The following is a 21095-nucleotide window of genomic DNA, read 5'->3' on the forward strand; positions in this document are numbered from 1 at the left end:
TGTTGCCTTAAGCTGTCCAAACATATATTGTCCATACTCCTTGCCCTATTTGCAAAATGGCGTATCTTTGTTTCTTGTCCAGATACCGACTTGTCCATGTGGACAGCAGAACATTTCAGTTGAGCTCTCATTGGCCACCAAACTCTCTGTCTATGGCAGCACATTTGCATACAGAAAGCTGGGCAATTTAGATTAAAGCGGTGTTTTTAACTTTCAGCTCCAGCTTTTCACATTAAAAAAAAAACCATTTGATTAAAAACACAATTATGTTACAAACTGACATATTTATTTGTATTTCATACATGCACATAATCCAAAAGCAATTACCACTCAAAATGAGGAACACTAAGGAAGCCAGTAAAATAGCAGTAAGTTAGAATATCTTCATTCTCAGCAATAAAAAAGTAAAAAAAAAAAAAAAAAAAATACAGATCCTCATTGTTAACAACAGTTTTGCAACTTATTTTTAATTGTCTACTTACAGAAAGTGTCCTTTGAGAATAGCACTGCAGACCGTACCAACCACTTCTTCGCTCAATAACCAAAGTAATCTGTTCTCTCTTAAACGGTGCAGAAAAGATGACTACATATCATTATCTGTCTATCAAACTACCCTCGCTATTCATTATCACCTGCTATGAGGTGTATCTATTCTAGCATTACATTCACGGGTTGTAGTCTGAAGTTTCCAAAACAAACTGATGTTGTACAGCGGCTTTCAAAAGTCTCCACACCTCTGTTAAAACGCATGGCTTTAGACACCATTATAAACCATTTCAAAACATTTTCCATATATAATGGAGTATTTATTCTCTGTAAATCAACTAGAAGAAAAATTAGCAAATTGGTTAGGGCAATGTAAAAAAATAAAATATAAAGCAGCAATAATCTAGTTGGATAAATCTGCACAGCGATAATCTAATACCTATCTGAATTACCTTTTGTTTCAGGTACCTTATCTTTCAGCATAGTTTTCTTGAGTTCACCTTGAACTGAATCTGAGAAACTTGAGAGAAGGTTTATCTGTCCTAATCTGACTTTTCTGGCCTTTTTACATTTGCATCCTTTAGCTGGTCATAGTTGGCAGAGACGTCGCAGAGGACTGAAGTGACCTTAACAGTCAGGAGAACCAATGCAAGACGTTCAACACTGTTTATATACCCTGGCACGATGAAGATTAGATGATCAGATTATCTGACTTAAAATATAGGATATAGTCAACTTTGCTATTAGACCTGTTCAACCTGAACCATAAATGATTACATGAAACGTAAGTATTTTTTTTCTGCTAAAAGGTTTCATTGTTTTTCAGTTGAATTAATGAGGACAAATGTCACATTTTATGTCATTAACATTTTTAAATGTTTACTCTGCTTTCTTTTTTTTTCTGGGTTTTTACACTTTATAGAGAGTCACTGTATACAGGAAAATGTGCATGAGTTCTTTGTGGAAACTAAGTATACATATCTTCTCCAAAACGGCAACATGTGACAGATTCATGACAGCATATTAAGAAGTTTATTCTGAAAGCTACGCTTTATCAGACGGTACGTATCTGAACGGTTCACTGGCGAAGCAACTTTTTAGTCAGCAGGTTTGTCCTTCAGCCGGTTCTTGTTCTGAGTAACCATCTGCAACACGTCTTCTATGTTTCTGATCAGGTCCTAGAAAAACAAAGTCCAAGGAAATTTTAAGTACAGGACATGAATTTATTTAATTAGAATTATCTTACAGCCAAACATGTAACAGCAACACTGTTCGAGATGTACAGTTTATGAATATTCATTATTTACACTATTAGACACATTCCAGCTGACAAGCTTTAACAGATTATGAAGGTTTCATGACATGGATGAGGGGAAATCGTTAAGTCATTAACACAGTACCTTGAAATTGGTTTCTCCTTGCTTTTTAGAGGATGATATTTCCTGATGAATGACTGACAGATTCCGAGCAAAGGTCACCAGAGCTCCCTGGAGATCCTCTGAGACCGCTCTAATAACAACAATCCAAACAAACGAGTTTACTAATGATCCCCTTGTTGCCTGCTAAGAAACAATCACCTTGTTCATTTGATGGTTGCGGGGAAATGAAACTTTCAGCAGATAGCATCTTCGGTCTATAGGGGGATGAGCACAGCTTGATTTAACTGTTCCAGCGCTGTGCAAGCTAACAGATTTCTGTGATAAATATGTTGAATAACCCTCTGCTTAACAACCTGTGGAGTTTCTGATATTTACAAAGCCAGAGGTGGCATCTTAATCCCGTAAAGAATTGTTTTTTTACGTCGAGTCTCGGCAAACTAATCACCCTTTCTAATATTCTTCAGTGCTTTGCTGTTCTAATGAAGTGGAATTACAGGTTTGTAACCTCCACCTGCTTCCATAAAGAGAAAAGCTGTAAATTAAATAAGATTTACAGCACAATTGAAAGGTCAGAAAAATGACTCTTGTTGCTTTTTAATGAATACTTTACTTTAAACTAGTTTGAATTTTTTTGATTGTCAAAGGGATAGTTTTAATCTTTTGAAATTTTTCTACAGTCAAGAAATTACTTAAAATTACAGAAAGTTCTGTTTAGACATAGATATTAGAAGAACCTCATCACAGCCAATGAAGGTTTGAAGCACCTGTCCAATGTAATTTTCTAGCATTTGTCAAAACGTTTCTGTATGAATTTCCACGTTTGTCCACCACCCGGATATGAAAATATGATATTTGTTTTATTCTGGCCATAATACACAAAACTAATGCAAAAAGTAATACTCACATCATTCCGATGCTGCATCGTTCACTGCTGTCATAAAGAGCAAAAACAGTGCCTTGCTTTTGCTGAAAAAGAGTTTCCCAAACATACAGTTAAAAGTGGATGCCATAACACCCAAGCACTAAGTTAAGATAAACAATGATTTTTTTTCCACATTTCATTTGTGCAAAATTTACAGGATTTACTAAGTAGTGTGTTATATAGGCATGTTAAGTTGACAACATATCGTTTTAATATTTAATGTTGCTTATAATTTGTTGCTTATTTTTTTCCTTATACTGTAGCAATATGTTAACTCACAAAAGCTGTAAAGTACTTTGTGTTTCACATTTCGAAAGAGGTACAAACTATCAAGAGCAGAAATAAACCTTTCCTTACTCCAGCATCACCCTGTCTTATATGTGCAGCAGCCATATTGGATTTTGAGGTCCAAATCGGTGAGAAACCTACAACTTTCCAGGTCCGATATCCCACTTCAGGACTGCTTTCTAGGTGATGTTGTTGTTTTTTGCAACTGGAACATCGGACTTGTGAGCACAGGTTAAAGCAAATTTGTCTTTTTATTTTCTACTGTGACAGTAGTTTAATCACAGTGTGTTACACGTTTGTTTTGCAGTATGTCATTTTAAATCTGAAAGCCAAAGATGTAGTGGAACTGTTCAGTTAAAAACAGCGTTTGAACCTCTACCAACAGCTAATGTAGCGGGAAAATGCCGTTTTCAATTAGGTTCCCCATAACTTATAAGTCATGATGAGTGTTTTTTAAATATATAACATAAGAAATTGGAATCCTACCTTCTTGTTAAATCCAATGCCATGAACATTGCAAATCTTAAAGAACACATTGTGGTACAACATCGACAGGTTAGAATGAAACAAGTGGATCCCAATGACTGCATAGCGACTGACCACCGGATGCTGTTTAAAAAAAAAAAAAAGAAAAAGAAAAGACATCAAGAGAGGAATATCCTGGTCTGCTTTTTTGTCATGTCATACAGATATTAAAAATAAATAGCAAAATTGCATTCTCTTTATTCAGAAGATACAGATTAAGTAGAATTACTTTTTAATTGTAAGAAGATCAAATAGGAGTACGGGGAGCAGCTTGTGTCTCATCTTTGGACAACCAAACAGCAGCCTAAGAAACCAGTGACCACAGACAGTGGAGTCTCTTCTCTACCCTGCATCCACAGTCTCCATAGTAACAGCTGGACTAACCAGTGGGTTGCAGTTGTCCTCTCCACTTCCATTACTGCGTTGAGTATTATGGACGAAATGGTCCGGATTTGCAGGAGACATACTGCTTTGCTACCTGCCAGCTCTCCAGTCCCGCTGGTTTTATAGATGTTGTTTGGAGACAATGAAAAACAAAAACCCTCCAGTTTTTACTTGTGCGTGCTTCATATGTACTCGCAACTTTGAACAGACCATTCTGTTATCCGAGGCATCGATGTTGCCAACGTTGCGACTTTTTCACTGAATTAATTTGAGTTTCAGACTTCTTGTGACTTAAAAAAAGTGAGGTTTCTACATAGGTGCATAGAACTAAAAAATAAACCAGACATAGAAAAATGGAATTAAAAAATACAATATAATATAATATGTATAGCTGTTTATTTGTAGTTCTCACATTAAGCGTGGTTTTTACTCACTTACTGTCAATCCCATGATGTGTTTTTTTACAGCATGGCAAAATGTGCAAATTTGGTGATGATAAGTGGCGAACTGGCCGAGGTTTGGGATACTAGTAAACGCAAAATAAATGCTAAATAAACTAACTGAATGCTAAGCTAATAAATAGCTAACCTGAAAGTTAGAATGTTAGCTATTTAAAAATAGAACGGCCGCAAAACTCTCTTTTCAAACTCCAACTTGCTATGGAGGCACAAGACGGAGCTACTTTTATACCCCACAACGGCAGAGCTACTGACAAATCAGTTTCTCCCAGTGATGTCGCTAAAACTTTTTGACCAATAGCAATACTGATTCAAAATTTAATGCAAGCCACCCTTTGAACCTTAGGAGGGCGCCACACTGATGGTTTTAGACACAAAGCAGGATTTCAACATGTATGCAGCAACTTGTCAAAATAATCACCAGGATATGTAGACCACAAGACAATCATGTTAACAGTTTATTAGCAAAGAAAAGTTGATTTGGGGGTGAGTTAGCCTTTAAAGCAGCACTGTGTAAGTTTTAGCCACTATGGGGCGCTCGACCTGTAACATCCCGGTTCCGTGTCCCTGAAGGCCGCCGCCATCACCGCACTGTCACAAAATTGAACAGTATCCCTGATGGCAGACTATTTTCTATTTTGGACCAGCAGATTGAGAAGTCATGGAGTTGCTCGTAAAGACAAGGCCACATTCAGCCCTTTAGATTAAATCCTACATCAAATAACCAAAAGTCTGTCTGATCAGGTAAGTGTCATATCTGTTTTGCTTTGTTGTTATGGCAGATTGTTGTGATCAAGAATGGGTCACATGACCTATTCAGCGACGGATCCGACCCTCTCAGGTTACATAGGCAAGTTTTTGAGAAGGGCAGCCCGCATAGAGCCTCGTTACGTGGCATATTGATCTGAAAAAACATTCAATATATCTCAAATTAAGCTAATACTTGGCTCAAAACTTAGACGGTGCTGGTTTATAGATTCTCAAAAAAGAGAATCAGTGTCTTTTGTGTCTTTTCATCCCATCAGATACATTAACAAGACCTGTCAATCAAAGTCACACCTCTGGTGGCTTAGATGTGAAGGCATGAATGTCACACACGAGGCAAACGGAGGAGTCAGACACAGCAAGACAGGAGGCAACAGTGCAGCGCATCAAAAGAAGATTCTGTCATTTATTTACAAAATAATAACATCACAACACTTTTTCTGAAGGAAAAAAAGCGGAAAATAGAATTTGGATCAGACCGACCAGAATTAAAAAATCCGGCAGCAGACAAGTGACTGTGAACGGATTTATGTTCAAGTAGAGTTTATTGTGTTGTTAATACCCAGGAAAATGTGATCGGTGGTTGTTTAATGACGGCCAGCTCTTAGCCTTGACTGACTTTCAGTTCTGCCGCCCAGCCTCTTTGTCCAGCCTGACTGAATTCCAACCTAAAATGCATATTTTGCATCCCATGGACCTCAAAGTTAGTTTTCTTTTCTTGAAAGCAAGTAAGAGTGCTGCAAATTTCTGCAGAGCCCCACCAAAAATTATGTTTTTCTTTTGTTTTATCATATTAAGGGATTATGTATGAAGGGTTTGGTTTGCATATTATCAACACGTTTAAGGTGTCCAATCCCCTGGGCCGCTGCTGTTTATGATCATCGAACCTGTTGAGTGAAGAGCAGATGGGGTAAACTTTTGGGTCTTTCCTAATTAACTACAGGGAGTGACAGTTAAATCGATCGCATTAGCCAAGCTGCTGATCTCTAAGCAAAGACCATGTTGTTTCAGAGAATGAGGATGCACAACGGCGCTCAATAAACACAGAACACGTAACTATAACTATAAGGGAAGGATTTTAATCATAAGTAACGCTAGAGAGGTTGATTACTTAAAAATGCCAGGGCTTAGGAGGATAAAATGTTGCCCGTTCTCAGGCACCTTTGGGAGACAAAGAGAGCAGGTCTGAGCCTTGGAGAGCTCAGGAGATATTTCCCATAACTCGCTGTGAAGGCTGTGTGCGTGCACTTGTCAAAGGCAGGGCCCTTACCCAACAATAAAAGTGTCCAACAGGGACTTAATTGTGTTTGTAATATGCAGGTCCCTAATGATGGCCACTATTGAAGCCATTAACAACGGCAGTGGCCCGACTGCTGCAGTGAAGCACCAGGCCACCAGCTAAATGAATGTTTGATAAAATAATACAAGTCGCAGATTAACAAGCGTAAACTCAGGCATACTGCTAATAAAAGAACTCCATTGTTTAAGTCCTGCCACCAGGTTGATGAAGTGTTCAAGCATGCATAATGAAAATGGTATGAATTATTAATGTGTTGATTATTTAGGCTCATCTATCAAAATGATAATGAATTTGGCACCTAAACACATTCAGTGGCTTCAGTGTGTAGTTACAGGTTTTAGGTGGATTTTCTAAAATGGCAAAGACAAGAAAGAAAACAAACAAACACCTCAACTCTCATTGTGGTTGCCGTAGCGGTTCAGACGCTTGTTTAAGACTCGGGCTAATTAAGGACGAGGTGCTTTTTGTTCTTACACTGAGAAATAAAACAATAAAAAAAAATGTCAAACGTAAATCTTAGTAATTAAATCAAAGTGTCCTACCGTTGCTGCAGCTGGGTATTCAGAGCATTTCCCTTTGACAGGCGCTGGCACTTCTAGACAACCCGTGTGCCAGTTCAGCGTTCCTCCGGTCATCATCAGGAGCATCTGGGTCGTGGCAAGATGGTCGCTGTACGCAATGTCTAGATCAAAAGCCCATACCTTTGCGTGAAAGAAGATGAAAACAAACAGCATTTCAATAAATTGTGTTATTAGGTTATGTCATTCACATCAAGAGACAGTCGAAAGAAAGCCTAGGGAGCTCTGCGTGTCTAAGGTGTTTTAGGTAATTCAGTTCTATGTTGACCCAAGCACAACACAGAGCCTTTCTCTCACACGTGGATTCAGTCTGCCCTCGGCGGTGTGCCTGGCTCAGGTCTGATGAGAACCAAAGTTCAGATATGTATGGTAAATGGCATCATTATAAGCATATTAAGGGGTCAGGTATGGACGCAGCCTTCTACTTAAACAGGGCTAACTTTGCAGATAATAACCTAATAGCTATGCCCTTTCTTCAAAAGGGGCAAATAAATCACCAGTGAAGGAGTTGTTAATAACTAAGTGGCAGTCGGCTGCCTCCTTTAGCTGTTCCTATTTGTCAAAGTAAGCGCTCCTGCCACTGGATGCAAATTGCAGCGTGTGTGAACCTACAGTAAACCGGGCTTCTCTCTACCAGATTGCAAACATCGAACATGTCTGAAAGTTTCCATTTCCTTTGTCCGAAATTGCTGTAAAGCAAAGAGAACCGTGTGAAACGGTTTGATAATCAGTTGATAACCAAAGTTATCAAGGTTAAAGATATACTGTCCACGATAAGCAATAATTAAACTAAACATGCATTTTTTATTTCAAATGTGTATTTTGATTTAGTTTGGTATTCCTCTTTGAAAAAAATGTAAAAAACAAAATACATGCTGCTTTTTTTTTTAAATTCAAATAATAATTTTAGTTTTTCAGTAATGAGAAGTAAAAACAGAAAAAAAACTTGTGGAGACAAAAAAAAGTAAAGTGATTTTGCATTGATAAGAGAATAAAAAATTATTATAAACATCTAAATCTTTAAAGGATATCCCTGCATCCTTCTAGAGTTAATTAGATTTATTCTGCATAAATCATCTATACTTTTATAACAGTGTAATAATCTTTGCAAAGAAACTAAAAAGGGTGATTTGCAGCCTGCGAAGGTCTTTACAGAATTTTCTAAATTTACTCCAAATAAAAGCTGCCGCAGCAGGATAAACAGCCTTCGGGTTGCCTCACTGTAGGAGGCACAGAAGCCACAACTTGCTTGGATGCATATCTGCTTGAATCAGGCGGTTACGGGCCCTGTGTGATGGACACACAACACCGAGCCATTCACTCAACTCCCTAAAACTCAGACTCCCGCGTCCCATTGTCGCTCTTAACAAAGCCGCGGGAAATGTAAGCCTGGATTGTACCTGTTTTCTATTGCCTTGCATTTTCATTAAAAAACCCTTGATGCTGCAGCTGTGGCCCCGCTGCTCCACAATGTGCGCCGAGACTGCAAGGGCAAACATATGTGACCCACTTCTTCCCATCAAATAAAGTGGGCAGCTTTTAGCAACAGGTTTGAATCTAAATTGATGTTTAAATCCAGACAGGTTTGCCCATGTGGCTCCCCTCAGTCTGAGCTTTGTCTGTGTGAGTCAGGAGATGGTCAAGAATTTGCCATTAAAGTTCCTGCATCTATTGAAGCCTGTGCTGTGTTATTGTTATTTATGCTGTCTTCAAGTCCTTTACAACTGGGTCAACATTAGAGATAAAAAAAAGTATATATATATATATCTTTTCAGCTATCCCGAAGAAGGGAAGTGGAACTGTAAGTCATGTGTAAATTGAAGTCAGAAAAAAAAAACAATGTTGTCACGATAATGATGAGGATTAATACTATAATAATAATAATAATAATAATAATAATAATAATAATAGACAATAAAATATTTTTCATAGTTTAAAGAAATTAACTTTGTGGTAAAATGTAGAGTCTATGAATAAGGATTCTAGTCAAATATGTAGAAAAAACATTTTAAAAATGTATAATAGAGTAAAAAATGATTCTGTCAGTTGTACTCTAACTCAGAACATACTACCCTCTAGTGGTAACCATGCCCAAAGCTCCACCGCTTTTTTTTTAATGTTTTCTTTTATCCTGGGACTGCAACTGCTCCAATAGTAAATAGGGAGAAACATTCAGACTCAGCTAACAGACTGCACTGTCCATAATACAAATGATCCTAACCAAGCACATGATAAATTGTCTATTTCCATCAGATGGTTTTTACGAAGGCATGAGAAATTCCTCCCCTCCCTTTCTTTATATGTTTTTTTTTTTTTTATATTCAAAATTGCTTCTGCGCTTCACCTCTCCACTCCGCCGGTTCAGAAATCTGCAGGGCGCAATAAAAAAACACGGCATTTTATTTTTACAGGATCGGATCAATACGAGTCAATGTCGCCACGTGTTGGGAGCGGAGGTTAAACCATCATAAAGAAGTCCATTTCAAATATCATGAATCTAGAACGCCTTCAACGAAACGTAATCCTGACAAATGAGAAGAGGCTTCTGCAGTTGTCTTGGTACAATAATGTGATTTATTTCAACAGAACACTGCAGGTAACCATCTAGGGGTTAAACACTTGACAGGTTATCCCAGCCAACGTGCTAAATCACTTCAGAATGACCCACTGTTGGAAAGCTTCAGAATTTCTCCGCACCGTAAAGGTTAAAGGGCGAGCTTTGAACGCTGGGATCAGTGTATCGACACAATAAGACCTGACAGTTTATTAGAGGGCCTTGTGACACATTTGGTCCCTGTGCCCACAGTTTACCTCGTCTCGTTATCTGGATCCCGGGGGAGCGGTGTACGTTGGAGGCGCCTTATCTGCTTGTGTGGGTAAAGAAAAATTGATCCTTTCCACTCAATATGGGTTGCAACAACCCGGTTCATATGTAGGCGTCACACCCTGAGTCCTTCGCTCCTTCTCACCTTCTGCTCCATGGTGCCGCGGTCCACGAAGGTAGCCAGGCCCACGGACACGTAACCCACGATCAAGTGCTGCTGGCAAGCCTGAGCCACGCGCATGCAGATAGAGCGCAAGGTGTCTGGGTGCACAGAGGTCTGAGGAACAGTGGATCCCACCGCGTCCAGGGGACAGGAGCCGTGGAGCCGGTCTCCACAGGACAGCATGGTCACCTCGCCGCCGGGCTCCAGCAGCATGTCTACTGTCAGATGGGTGACACTCTCCGCGGGGGGGTATGCCTCCACTACTCCACCTGAACGTACAGAGAATGCAGGGCACGCACAGAGACATAACACCGAAACCTACATATAGGATGTCAGCACTTATAAAGGGATCGTACGGAATTTTTTATCACTGATAATAACTTCGTTAAATCTCATTTGGAAAAAAAAACGAAAATATCTGTTTGAGATCTGCTGAAAGTGACATGACATTGATTCAGTTTCCGCAGTCATCAAGGCACCCAGGAAACGGAAAAGCTCATGTAGATGTTTATAGGCTTCGTGAATTGCAGGTGAATGTCATTTAGCGCGTGTCAATAGGTGTCTGACCTTGCCTGAGGAAGGCCTTCAGGAAGCTGGACCAGCTGAGAAAACGGGACGTTTTGGCCGGTCGCGCGTAACGGGCGAGCCACTCTGGGACGTCATCTAAATACCTGAGCAGGACAGGCTCCTACGGAACATCACAGAAACGTCACATAGCAATCAAAAGCCACTTGGAAAGGAACTTGGCCTTCATTCAACTCAAAGTTTGACCAAGTAAATGACTTAAATTTGCTCCCTGCTGGTATCAGGGTTTATGGGTGTTATCCGGATGACTCCAGGTGACTTGCTTGTTATCCCTTAGATTTCAGAGGCTGCTTCAATTTCTGTGCGAGCGTCTGATGGATACTGCGGGAGTGTCTGTCTGTGAGTGACAGCCTATTATCAGAAGGCCTCAGGAGCCTAATAGCTTTAACTCACAGCCTCGAACCACCTGCCCTCAATAACAACTCTCTCCGCTGGGCGGCTGGTGAATACTTAAGCTAACCCCATCTATCTGGGGATCAATCAGGGCCTGACTGGGATCGATACCACTCTTGTTTCGGTAAATACGAAATGCCATTATGGTTTCACCACTTAATTATGCTGTTAATTTTCATCTTTTGCTTCAGATGTCGTTCACACCGTTTAGCAACTCAAGCGCACCCTTTTCTCCAAAAAGGCTGTGCAGTTAAATTGATCCGAATATGCTGTCTGAGCCTTTCGTGGTCGTCGCTTGATGCTCATAATGTAAAAATACAACGTACACACTTGCAGTGGGAGTCGGTTTAATTGACTGTTGAGACGGCCCCTTTTACACACACACTCCTGTAAGTAATAATATTCTGTGCTTTGCAAAACATTCCAGCCCTTTAAAATGTTCCACGTGTCATCATGTCACAACAACAACCTTTAATGTATTTTAGCAGGATTTTATGACAGACCAATGAAAAGTCGGGCATAATTGTAAAATGAAAGAAAAGAATACATGTTTTTAACATTTTTCTGGAAATTAACATCTAAAATGTGTTGAGTGTGTTTGTATTAAAACTACCTGCATAAATACGTAGCAGAACCACCTCTCACTTCGGTTACAACTGCAAGTCTCTAACAGCTTTGCACATCTGGAGGCTGAGCTTTTATCCTTTCTTCTGTACACATCAGCTTAAACTCAGTCAGACTGAATGGAAAGCATCCCCGAACAACAATTTTCAAGTTTCAAAACTGGATTTAGATCTGGACTTTGACTAGGCCATTACAACAGATGAACATGCTGGCTCTAAATCCTTCCATTGTAGCTCTGAATCTCTCGGCTCACTGTACTGCTGGAAGTCGAACGTTCGCCCTAGTCTCAAGTCCTTCGCACCATTTAATGCATTTTTCTTCATCTCTAACATCCCACAACTTGCTGAAGAAAGGCCTTCCCACATCATGGCACTGCCACCACCGCGTGTTGAGGGTGATCTGCAGTTTTAGATTTCTGTCACACATAGCATTTTGCATGTGAGAGAAAAGGTTTCATTTTGGTCTCTTTTGACCTAAGCATCTTCTTGCACATGTTTCCTGTGTTGCTGCGAGGCTTGTGGCAAACATTAAACCGGACTTCTTTGCACTTCATTGTTTAACCAATGGCTTTCATTGGTGAGACTCTTCAATCAGCGCCTGGCAGGGATCAACATGACTCTTGTTTTAGTAAATAGGAGTGCTGTTATGGTTTTGCCAGTTAATTATGCCGTTAATTTTCATGTTTTATGAAGGCCGGATATGAGGAGTGCACGACTAAAAGTAAGCTTTACTTTTGAATCTCTGCAGCTCCCTCAGAGGTACCACGGGCATCTTGGTGTCTTCTCTGATTAAAGCTCTCCGTGGCAATCCAGTCAGTTTAGGTGGACAGCAATGTCTTGGAAGGTTTGGAGCTTATTATGTTTGCATTTTTTGTCATTTTATTAGCATTTTAATGGATTGGTGGATTCAACACTACACTGAACAAGCTTGGGATATGCTTATCTAAGTGCTAACCATGCTTTAAGTTTCTCTAAAATGTTACCCATGACCTGCCTACCATGTTTGTTTGTTTTTTTTTGTCTTTTAAAGGCAATTAATTGTGCTGGATTTCGTTTGGTGGTATCAGAGTAAAGAGGGTTGAATACAAATGTACACCATAAGTTTTAGATTTTTCTTTGTTATAACCTTTGACAACCCTGTATGGTTTTCCTTCCGCTTCACACATATTTTCTACTTTGCGTAGGTCTGTAACATGAAATAACAGCAACATACATTTAAGTTTTGGGCTGTGAGGTGAAGAAACACGAAACAATTCAATAAGAGTGAATACTGCATTGTGCGCATGGTATTACACAAGAATTACTTTTCCTAGTAGAAAAAGAAAACATGAATGATTTAGGGAAGGATGATTTCTGAATGCTGATAACATCTTTGTTCTCCCCTCGTGCTTTTCCAGAGCACTACTTTTTTTCTCTCTCTTTTTTTTTTTTTTTTTTTGAGTATATGCCGTCTGGCTTCACCGGAGACAGGACCGGAGATTATGCCGTTTCAAATTCCAGTCATGTAACAGCCATCATCATATTCAAGTACTGTAAGAGGCGAGGTCAAATGCTGCACAGTGATTCTCCCTATACAAACCATAAAGCACACAATGGTGCAGCAAAAAGTGTAAGGGAACGGTTGTCATTCTCAACGGAAGAGCAAACTCACCCCGGGACTTTGCCTGTGCAGTTCACAGAAACAGCAGGCCAGGGAGAAAGAGAGAGAAGGGTATTTTGCAATAAATTATTTGGATTTAAAGTATGTACAGTACCCTGTGATAGGATTCAGCCATTGCTTGGCGTCCTCATAAAGCAGAGCGATCTGGTCGGAAATAAAACAGATGTTCTCCTCCTTGATTGCTATTTCACCTCCATGTTGCGTGGTGGGAGCGCTGGTAACAGCAATAACTCACAGAGAAGACGAGGATGCTTTCTGACAAGATTGTCCACGAATACCTATTTCCGTCGAAAACATTAATCCAAACCCACAACAACTCAAAACGAATTTTTCTGGTTCAGGTCGTCTCTCCTCGCTTTTATGCATTTTGTCGCATTCTTATGAACAAGGATTATTTACACGGCGACAGAAAAAGTCTGCGGCAGAATTATTTTGGAAATCCCTAATTCAGATTAACTCTGACATCCAAACTTCTCCACGGTACCAGAGGCTGCACAATATTTAGACAGACAACAAACTGCATGAAACGTCCCTCTACCTCTTCAGTGGTAGTGATTGTCAAATGACCCATTTCGTTGACAAACTTAACCTAAATAAGGTTTTTCACAAGATCTGTTTGTACACAGCATGATGGAAAAAAATACTCCATCTGTTGAAGCTATTATGTGTAATTTTTACCCTCTTGTGCCTAATGATCCATATGCAAGCTGTGTGAGCGCTTAAGTGTGTGTGTATGGCCCCCTTCAGGCATTGCATGGTTGAAGATCTACATGTCTTTAACCTCTCTCTGTGTAAATGCTAAAAGAGGCCTGGGGGGCTTTCTTCGGGCTCAAACATTGTGCTGGAAGCTGCTGTGGGCCTCACAATATTTAGAGAAACACACGTTCTTTTTCCTCAGACCTCCGAGGAAGCTCCCATTGATGTAGACGTAATGGCTCCTCCTCCTTTTTGTACCCCTTTAGGCTTTGTTTCGCTCAGCCAGAAGGGATCTAATTGTTGGTAATGCTCTGAAGGACCACGTGTTTTTTTTTTTCTGTTTTTTTTTTTTTTATGAGTTAAATATTTTCATGCAGGGCACTTAGGCAAAAGCGTTGATGGAGGAAATATGGACAGATATTTTATTTATTTAGAATGAGCATAATAAAAGCCTCATTATTTACTTGCTAATGTACAATAATTTTTTTTTATTTGCTGTTAAAATATTTTAGTGGAGGGCCAAAAAATTATGGATGATTAAAACGCTTCATTCATGCCATGATCTATTTTCATTGATAATCAAATTACCACAGCTTTTAAGAACATAAAGCTTTGGATTTCTTTAAACCAAATGCCTTAAACCACTGAGTTAAAAAAAAAAAAAAAATATCATTTCACTTAGTTTATTGCAATGGCTAAGTGTGTATGCTTATTTTCTGCAACAACAACAACAAAAAGCTCTTAATATCCAAATAAAATGTACTTGATCCACTGTTTCTGCTCCAGTCCTCCGGGTTTTTAAAACATTGTTTTCAATCTGACAAACAGCAGCAACATTAAGAGTCAAACTGCTCTGTTCAGACATCCTTGTAGAACAGTTGCACAATCGAGAAGAGTCAAGTCACTTTAGGAGAAAACAACAAAATAAAGATCTAAAACAGAATCATGCAAGGAGAGGCACCGGACGTGGGCTTTGCTTTGATTAAAAGAGCAAGGTGTAGAATAAAGGCCATTTAATGTGTTGTGTCCATATGGCCCAGGAGCCCCGAGGCTGTCGGCCTACACTGGGGGCCTCGGCACTCTTCCCTCTCCGTGGGACCCCAGCTGGTGAAAGAAACCCCATTTACTTTCCCAGTGCAGTTTCGGCCGCCATTATGGACCTTGGCTGTGGCTCAGCTCCTCTCTGCCATAATTAACGGCACCAAAGCCACAACAATTACAGCCCTGCGCCATGCCTACCCCGTGAATCAAAGAACAAGCTGATAGGGATGAAACAGAGTGAGCCGCAAGAAACTCGAGATGACTGCTGTTCTTTCAAATGGCATAAAAGTAAAAATCGTTGTGCTCCGAGCCCACAATCATTAGCCTGTAATTAGTTTGCACAAAGCTCCCGGTTAAATGGCAAAATACGGTAATTAACACATGACAGAAAATCAAAGGCTACTTTGTAAGCATATGAGAAATAAGAGCCAGGGGCTCAGAAACTGTACAGATTGCATCTGAAGTAAATAAATGGTTTAGCACCGATTAAGTACATTTTATTTGTTTTAAATATGCCCATGGTTATATCAGAATTTATGCTTTGATCAAAATGAAATGCTGTAGTAATATAAATGGCTCAGCCCTGTCTAATGGCTGTAAAGTGTGGCTTTAATAGAAACAAAACATCTGCTACACCTAAGGATTACAAGGTTTAAAGATATGTACTTAAAGGTGGTTTTAAGCATAAGACAACAAACTATAAACCTTTTACCATTAAGATCTTTCTGTACATTCATTGTAAATCTAAGCAAAATTCTGCATTGACATATTTAGGATGTTGTGATTGCTTGAATAATGACAGATTTGTTAAAGAATAAGTAACTAGAGATGCTTTTGTTGGCCTCAATACGTCGACGGTGTGCATGTCCCAGAAACACTTGTTTATTTGTTAGCCAAGGACCAACGTATGGATCACAATGTACAGTGATCAGAATTGTGAGTGATCCAGCAATGCTGCCTAATCATAGCTAAATAATGGCATCTTACTGACTTCAATGTAACCAAAACTTTTAACAATTCTGTACTGTAACGCTAATGTTAATAGGATTGCTGCAAAGTCATCAATTCCATTCAATCTGCTGGGTTTCGTTAAATTCAGTTACACTATAATAAATCAAGGGTGTAAAAAAAATTAGAAGACCTCCTCAAAATTTGTTCCACATACAGTATGATATGACATTGTTGCTGCTTCAATCTAACTAGAAAACGCATAAAAAAAATATCAGAGGAAAGAATATAAAGAAAACATTGAGATGAAAAGCTACAATAACCTGATTGCATAAATGTGTACACCATAGGTGTCCAAACTTTTTGACAGGTGGGCCAAAATCAACAAGTCAAAAGTAGTCAGACAATCATGAAAAATTTAATTATTATTTTAATTAGCTTGACAATAAACTAAGCATGACATATTTTAATAAAAAAAAATAGAGTCTGATTTTTAGTTGTAAAGGGATGAGTAAATCAGAGTCCACCAAAAACTTTAAAAGGGTCGTTTGAAAAGAAATTGGAAAAAAATATTTTGAGTCAGTTCTCAGCAATAAGAATTTGGGTCATTCTTTTAAGTCACATTTGTTGTTTTTAGCCAAGTTCATAAAATGAATGAAAAGCAGATTTTGTTTTTTACAAAATATGCTATTGGATAGAAGTGATCATTTTTACTATGAAATTAAAGTGTAAAAGGTGGCACAATTACAAGAAAGGTTTTGTGTGTTGGACATAACCAAAAGATTTTAATGGAGCAATAATAATTTTGCCCTAATTATAAATATAATTTCTCCTTCTGGATCAACCCTCTATTGAAAAAAAAAAGCCCAAATTATATTATTCTTGAAGAATACAAACTGATCCTTGACTTGGAGTCGGGGGGCCACACAAAATCAGTCCAGGGGCCACAAATGACCCCCGGGCCACACTTTGGATACCCCTTCATACTTCAGTCTACGGTTATGGCATCTTGACTTGGCAATTAATGCTCTGCACAGGTTCTCCAAACCTATCAAATCGTAGAGGCATCAGATATCCACAGCTATCTTCAGATGACCCCTTAGATTCTCTTTTTTTTTTTTCTTTTTTTTTTTTTTTCTTTCATATTCAATCCTGGACTCTGACTAGGCCATTTCCAAACTTAAATTTCCCCCAAATGAATTATATCTCTTGTCGTCTTGGATATATGCTTACACTCATTGTGGAGCTGAAAAATTACATCCTTCTTCATCTTCAGCTATCTAGCTGACAGCGAATGGTTTAGGGCCAAAATATGTTGTTTATTTAAATTGCTCATAATTTCATCTACCTTGACAAAAAAAACTCAGCCCCAGCTCAGATAAAGCAAACCCAGAGCTTTCAGTACCATGATTTACCGCGGTTGTGTGGTGTTGGTTTGGTGATGCTCTGCTTTGTTTTTGTGCCAAACATTCTGAAACTGTGGACCAAAGGCTGCCCATAACACATTTTATTCAGGGTTTTGGGAGATTATAGCCAGGCATGATTGTGTTTCTTAGGAAGAAAATAATTCAGAATGTCCCTCTACTCCAAAGATATGGAGGCTAAAAGAGATTGTCATCACATGTCAATCACAAAGCATTCCTGTTGCTCCTTCAGCATTGCTGTCGTCCTAGTGGCAGCCTCTCTGACCAGTTTCAGTCTTTTCATATATTTTAGGGAAATGTCCATAATCCTTTTTTGGTGTTTTTTGGTTGAATTGTACAAGATGAATGTGACATAATTTGTGGAAAAACTTTTGAAATTATTTATCATGTTATCTTTCTTTGATATTTAAAAAAAAAAAAAAAAAAAAAAAAAAAAATATATATATAAAAAATTCCCACGAAAAATTCTTTACATTTTAAACACAAGTAAAAGAAAAAAAAAAGTGTGTGCACTTTTGAGATCCTCTGTAGATAACTTTCACCAACTGGCATCATAAGCCAATGTTGACTGCATCGCATTATAACTATGATCAAACAATGATCTATTTAAACTAAAGCTGTGTGACAAGATTGTAAATGTTTGATCTGATTGTATAGTTCTGGATATGTGAGTGAGATGACGTTTGTTGTCAATTAGAGCTATACAAACAAACTGAATGGAAGATGTAGCTACAATTAGCTACAACAATTTCACTTAGGTGTGAGCATGGTAATCTGAAAGCTTTTAATAACCACAGAAATCTCTAAATAACCTTTGTAACCCAGCACTTTTCAGGGAGCTGCTGCATAAAATCAAAACACCATCGTACACAGTCAGTTTGAACTGATAAAACTTTTCTATGGGAAAAAAAGGGTATAAACACAAGTCTAAACATTAACCCACTTTTAAAAGAGGTTTGAAATTTTATGCCAAGGAAGGACACGTGAGTCTTAATGTTACCTGAATCATTTTTGAGCTCCATAGGTCAGGGCCGTAACGATGATAGCGCTGTAGGGCCCAGCTGTAGCAGCTGAGGTGGCAAACGTCGCAGAACGCTGTGTCGCGACCCCCTCGCTGCACGTTGACCTTAAAGAGCCAGCGCTGCACGCGGATATTTTGAGTCATGAGGTCAGCCAGTGTTTCATGAAGCTAAAGCGAAAGAAAAAACTAAATATTATTTATCGGGTGATAGGTAGGACTTGTAATTGTGCTCATGGTGTCCTACCTGGTTAAGCGAGTACACGTCTCCCTGTCCAGGGGGTATGTCAACTCCCGCCACGGAAAACATCCGCCTTCCTCCTGACTTGGTGCCGTGGAGTTGTGAGACAGCTGGTTCTGGACCCAAGATGGGCACATCCAGCTCGTCAGCTACTGCCAGGTCATCCACATGGCCAACTCCCCCCACGATATAGGCCTGCTTCCCCTGGATTAGGTGCCGGATACGCTTCAGGGTGCGCGGACTGTATTTCAGCAGCGTAAACAGACACATGTTGTGGGTCTGAAGCGAAGGAAACGAGAGACAAAGACGAGTTAAGCGTCATCAGCGCGTCTTCCAAGGGTTGTTTCCGGGCCTGCTTTGTCACCGCGTACATTCGGCGGCTCTATTATTGAAACGGCCCGGGGGGTTTTGACCTGTCCTGTATTCCAGCAGGTTGGATTGATAAAAACCAGCCTGCGGTGAAGCCTCGCCTATCCTTCACTTCTTTAATGTGTGCTAGCAACGAGCTCCATGGGAATACGACTAATTACTCCACATCTGTATTTATTTGATCCACGTGGAATTATCCCTTCTGTCACCGGCAGAACGCGCTGCCAGCCATGGGTAGGAGTGATTCATCTCAGCAACACGTCTGGCACAGTTTAACAACAAAACAGTGGGGAAATCAATAAAGAGAAATGAGGAAGGCAGCGTCATGTCGCGTGTTCCGCCTAAAACTTATGGGTTTTGAAATATTTTTGGAAAGAGCCGTTTAATGCTGGAAGACCTGAGAGTCACATCATTATTTTTTTTTTTTTTTGTGTATCTAGGTGAGAAATTGTCTGAGAAAGGCAGCACAAAAGGCAGCTGAAGTTTAATTATTTCCTGAAAAGCATCCATAGATTATTACAAATGTTTTAATTAAGCACGCCATCATCGACCTTACTGTGTTTACAAAAGATAAAATTGAAGTTTCGTTTTAAATGCAATGGAAAACATTAAGCAGCTGCTCTCTCAGGACAACCGCCTGCTAACAGCCACCTCTAGCATCCCCTAGAGGATATTTCACAAACTACAAATCGCTGGAGCACTCCGTGGTGTTTTACAGTGGTATGAAGGTTACACACACACACACCTAGAACTTTTTCACATTTTGTTACGTTAAAACCAAAACCTGCAATGGGATTTACTGGGATTTTACGTGATGGATCAAACACAAAGCAGGGCCTAATAGGATACTGGGTAGTTTATCAATTTTCAAGTCAAATGAATGTGCATTAATTAATTGCTTTTTAATCTGCTTTTACAAACCTTGGACATTTTTATTTATTTTTTCCAGCATTTCCATCTATTTAGCTTCATCTATCTTACCATTAACTCTGAGCAGCTCCCCTCTGCTTAGGAAAAGCATCTCGAAGGCATGATGCTGCAACCGCCATGTTTCATGATGGGGATGGTGTGTTCGGGGTGATATGCAGTGTTCACTTTCTATTTCACATAGCATTTTGTAAGCAGACCAGTACATTCTGTTCTCCTTTTACCTTTCTTCCACCAGCAATTTTGTTCTTCTTGCAAAAACGCACATTGTGGAGCTCATAACTAATAACTGTTAGCAGAGTCTCTCTGATGTGGATCTCTCCAGCTCCCCCAAAGTTATACCTTATAGGCATCTTGGCTGCGTCTCTGATTAATGCTCTCCTCTCCTGGCCTGTCAGTTGAGAGGGATAACCATGTCTTGGTAGGTTTGTAGTTGTACCATACTCCAATTTAACAGGAAGGATGGAACAGAGCTCTGAAAGAAGTTCAAGGTTTGGGACATTTGTTTTATTACCTAAATCCTAGAATGTAGGAGAAATATTTGACAAATATTTTCAAATGCCATAACCAAACTGACTCTTTTTTGTAAAATTAGACGTTTAGCATTTACGCCTTCTGGCCAAAGTTACACCCTTTTTTCAATCATCCTGACCTGGAGAAGACCATTTATGCCTTTATCAGCTTCAGAATTAATTATTGCAATGCTCTTTATTTCGATCTGTCTTAGTCATCGCTCAATCGCCTTCAGCTCATCCAGCATGCAGCTGCCTATCTTCTAACCGATGACTCCAAACGTGACCACATCAAGTTTCTCCTCTTTACATTGACTTTTTTTTAAAAGCACTTAATAGCCTGGCCCCACCTTATTTGTCTCAATTACTAAGCCTCTAGGTGCCTGGCAGGCCTTTGAGGTTGTCAAATGAGTTTTTATCAGATATACCAAGGACCAGGTCCAACCACTGGGATGATCGTGCTTTCTCAGTGGCAGCACCCAGACTCTGGAACCAGCTGGATCTACTGTGTATCTTTTCAAGTCAAATCCCAAAACTCAATTATTCAGGCCTGCTTTTAATAGCACCCTGAGATGAGATTCTATAA

At 39.4% G+C, this 21095-nt stretch overlaps 1 protein-coding gene across 1 annotated transcript in view; it reads right to left on the bottom strand.

Annotated features, from left to right (window-relative positions):
* Positions 1-264: 264 nt before the first annotated feature.
* The window catches only part of iqch (IQ motif containing H), a 33294-nt gene continuing 12463 nt past the window's right edge, over positions 265-21095 (bottom strand). The window contains exons 12-20 of the mRNA XM_036149171.1: positions 18708-18980; positions 18443-18631; positions 10640-10760; positions 10055-10341; positions 7050-7208; positions 3562-3684; positions 2770-2831; positions 1887-1995; positions 265-1664 (exon numbers count right to left, since the gene is read on the bottom strand). Coding sequence (XP_036005064.1) covers positions 1584-1664; positions 1887-1995; positions 2770-2831; positions 3562-3684; positions 7050-7208; positions 10055-10341; positions 10640-10760; positions 18443-18631; positions 18708-18980 — 1404 coding nt within the window. The 3' untranslated portion in view covers positions 265-1583. The remainder of the gene's footprint in view (positions 1665-1886; positions 1996-2769; positions 2832-3561; positions 3685-7049; positions 7209-10054; positions 10342-10639; positions 10761-18442; positions 18632-18707; positions 18981-21095) is intronic.

This window comes from Fundulus heteroclitus, chromosome 2 (assembly GCF_011125445.2).
Source record: "Fundulus heteroclitus isolate FHET01 chromosome 2, MU-UCD_Fhet_4.1, whole genome shotgun sequence".
Taxonomy (NCBI): Eukaryota; Metazoa; Chordata; class Actinopteri; order Cyprinodontiformes; family Fundulidae; genus Fundulus; species Fundulus heteroclitus.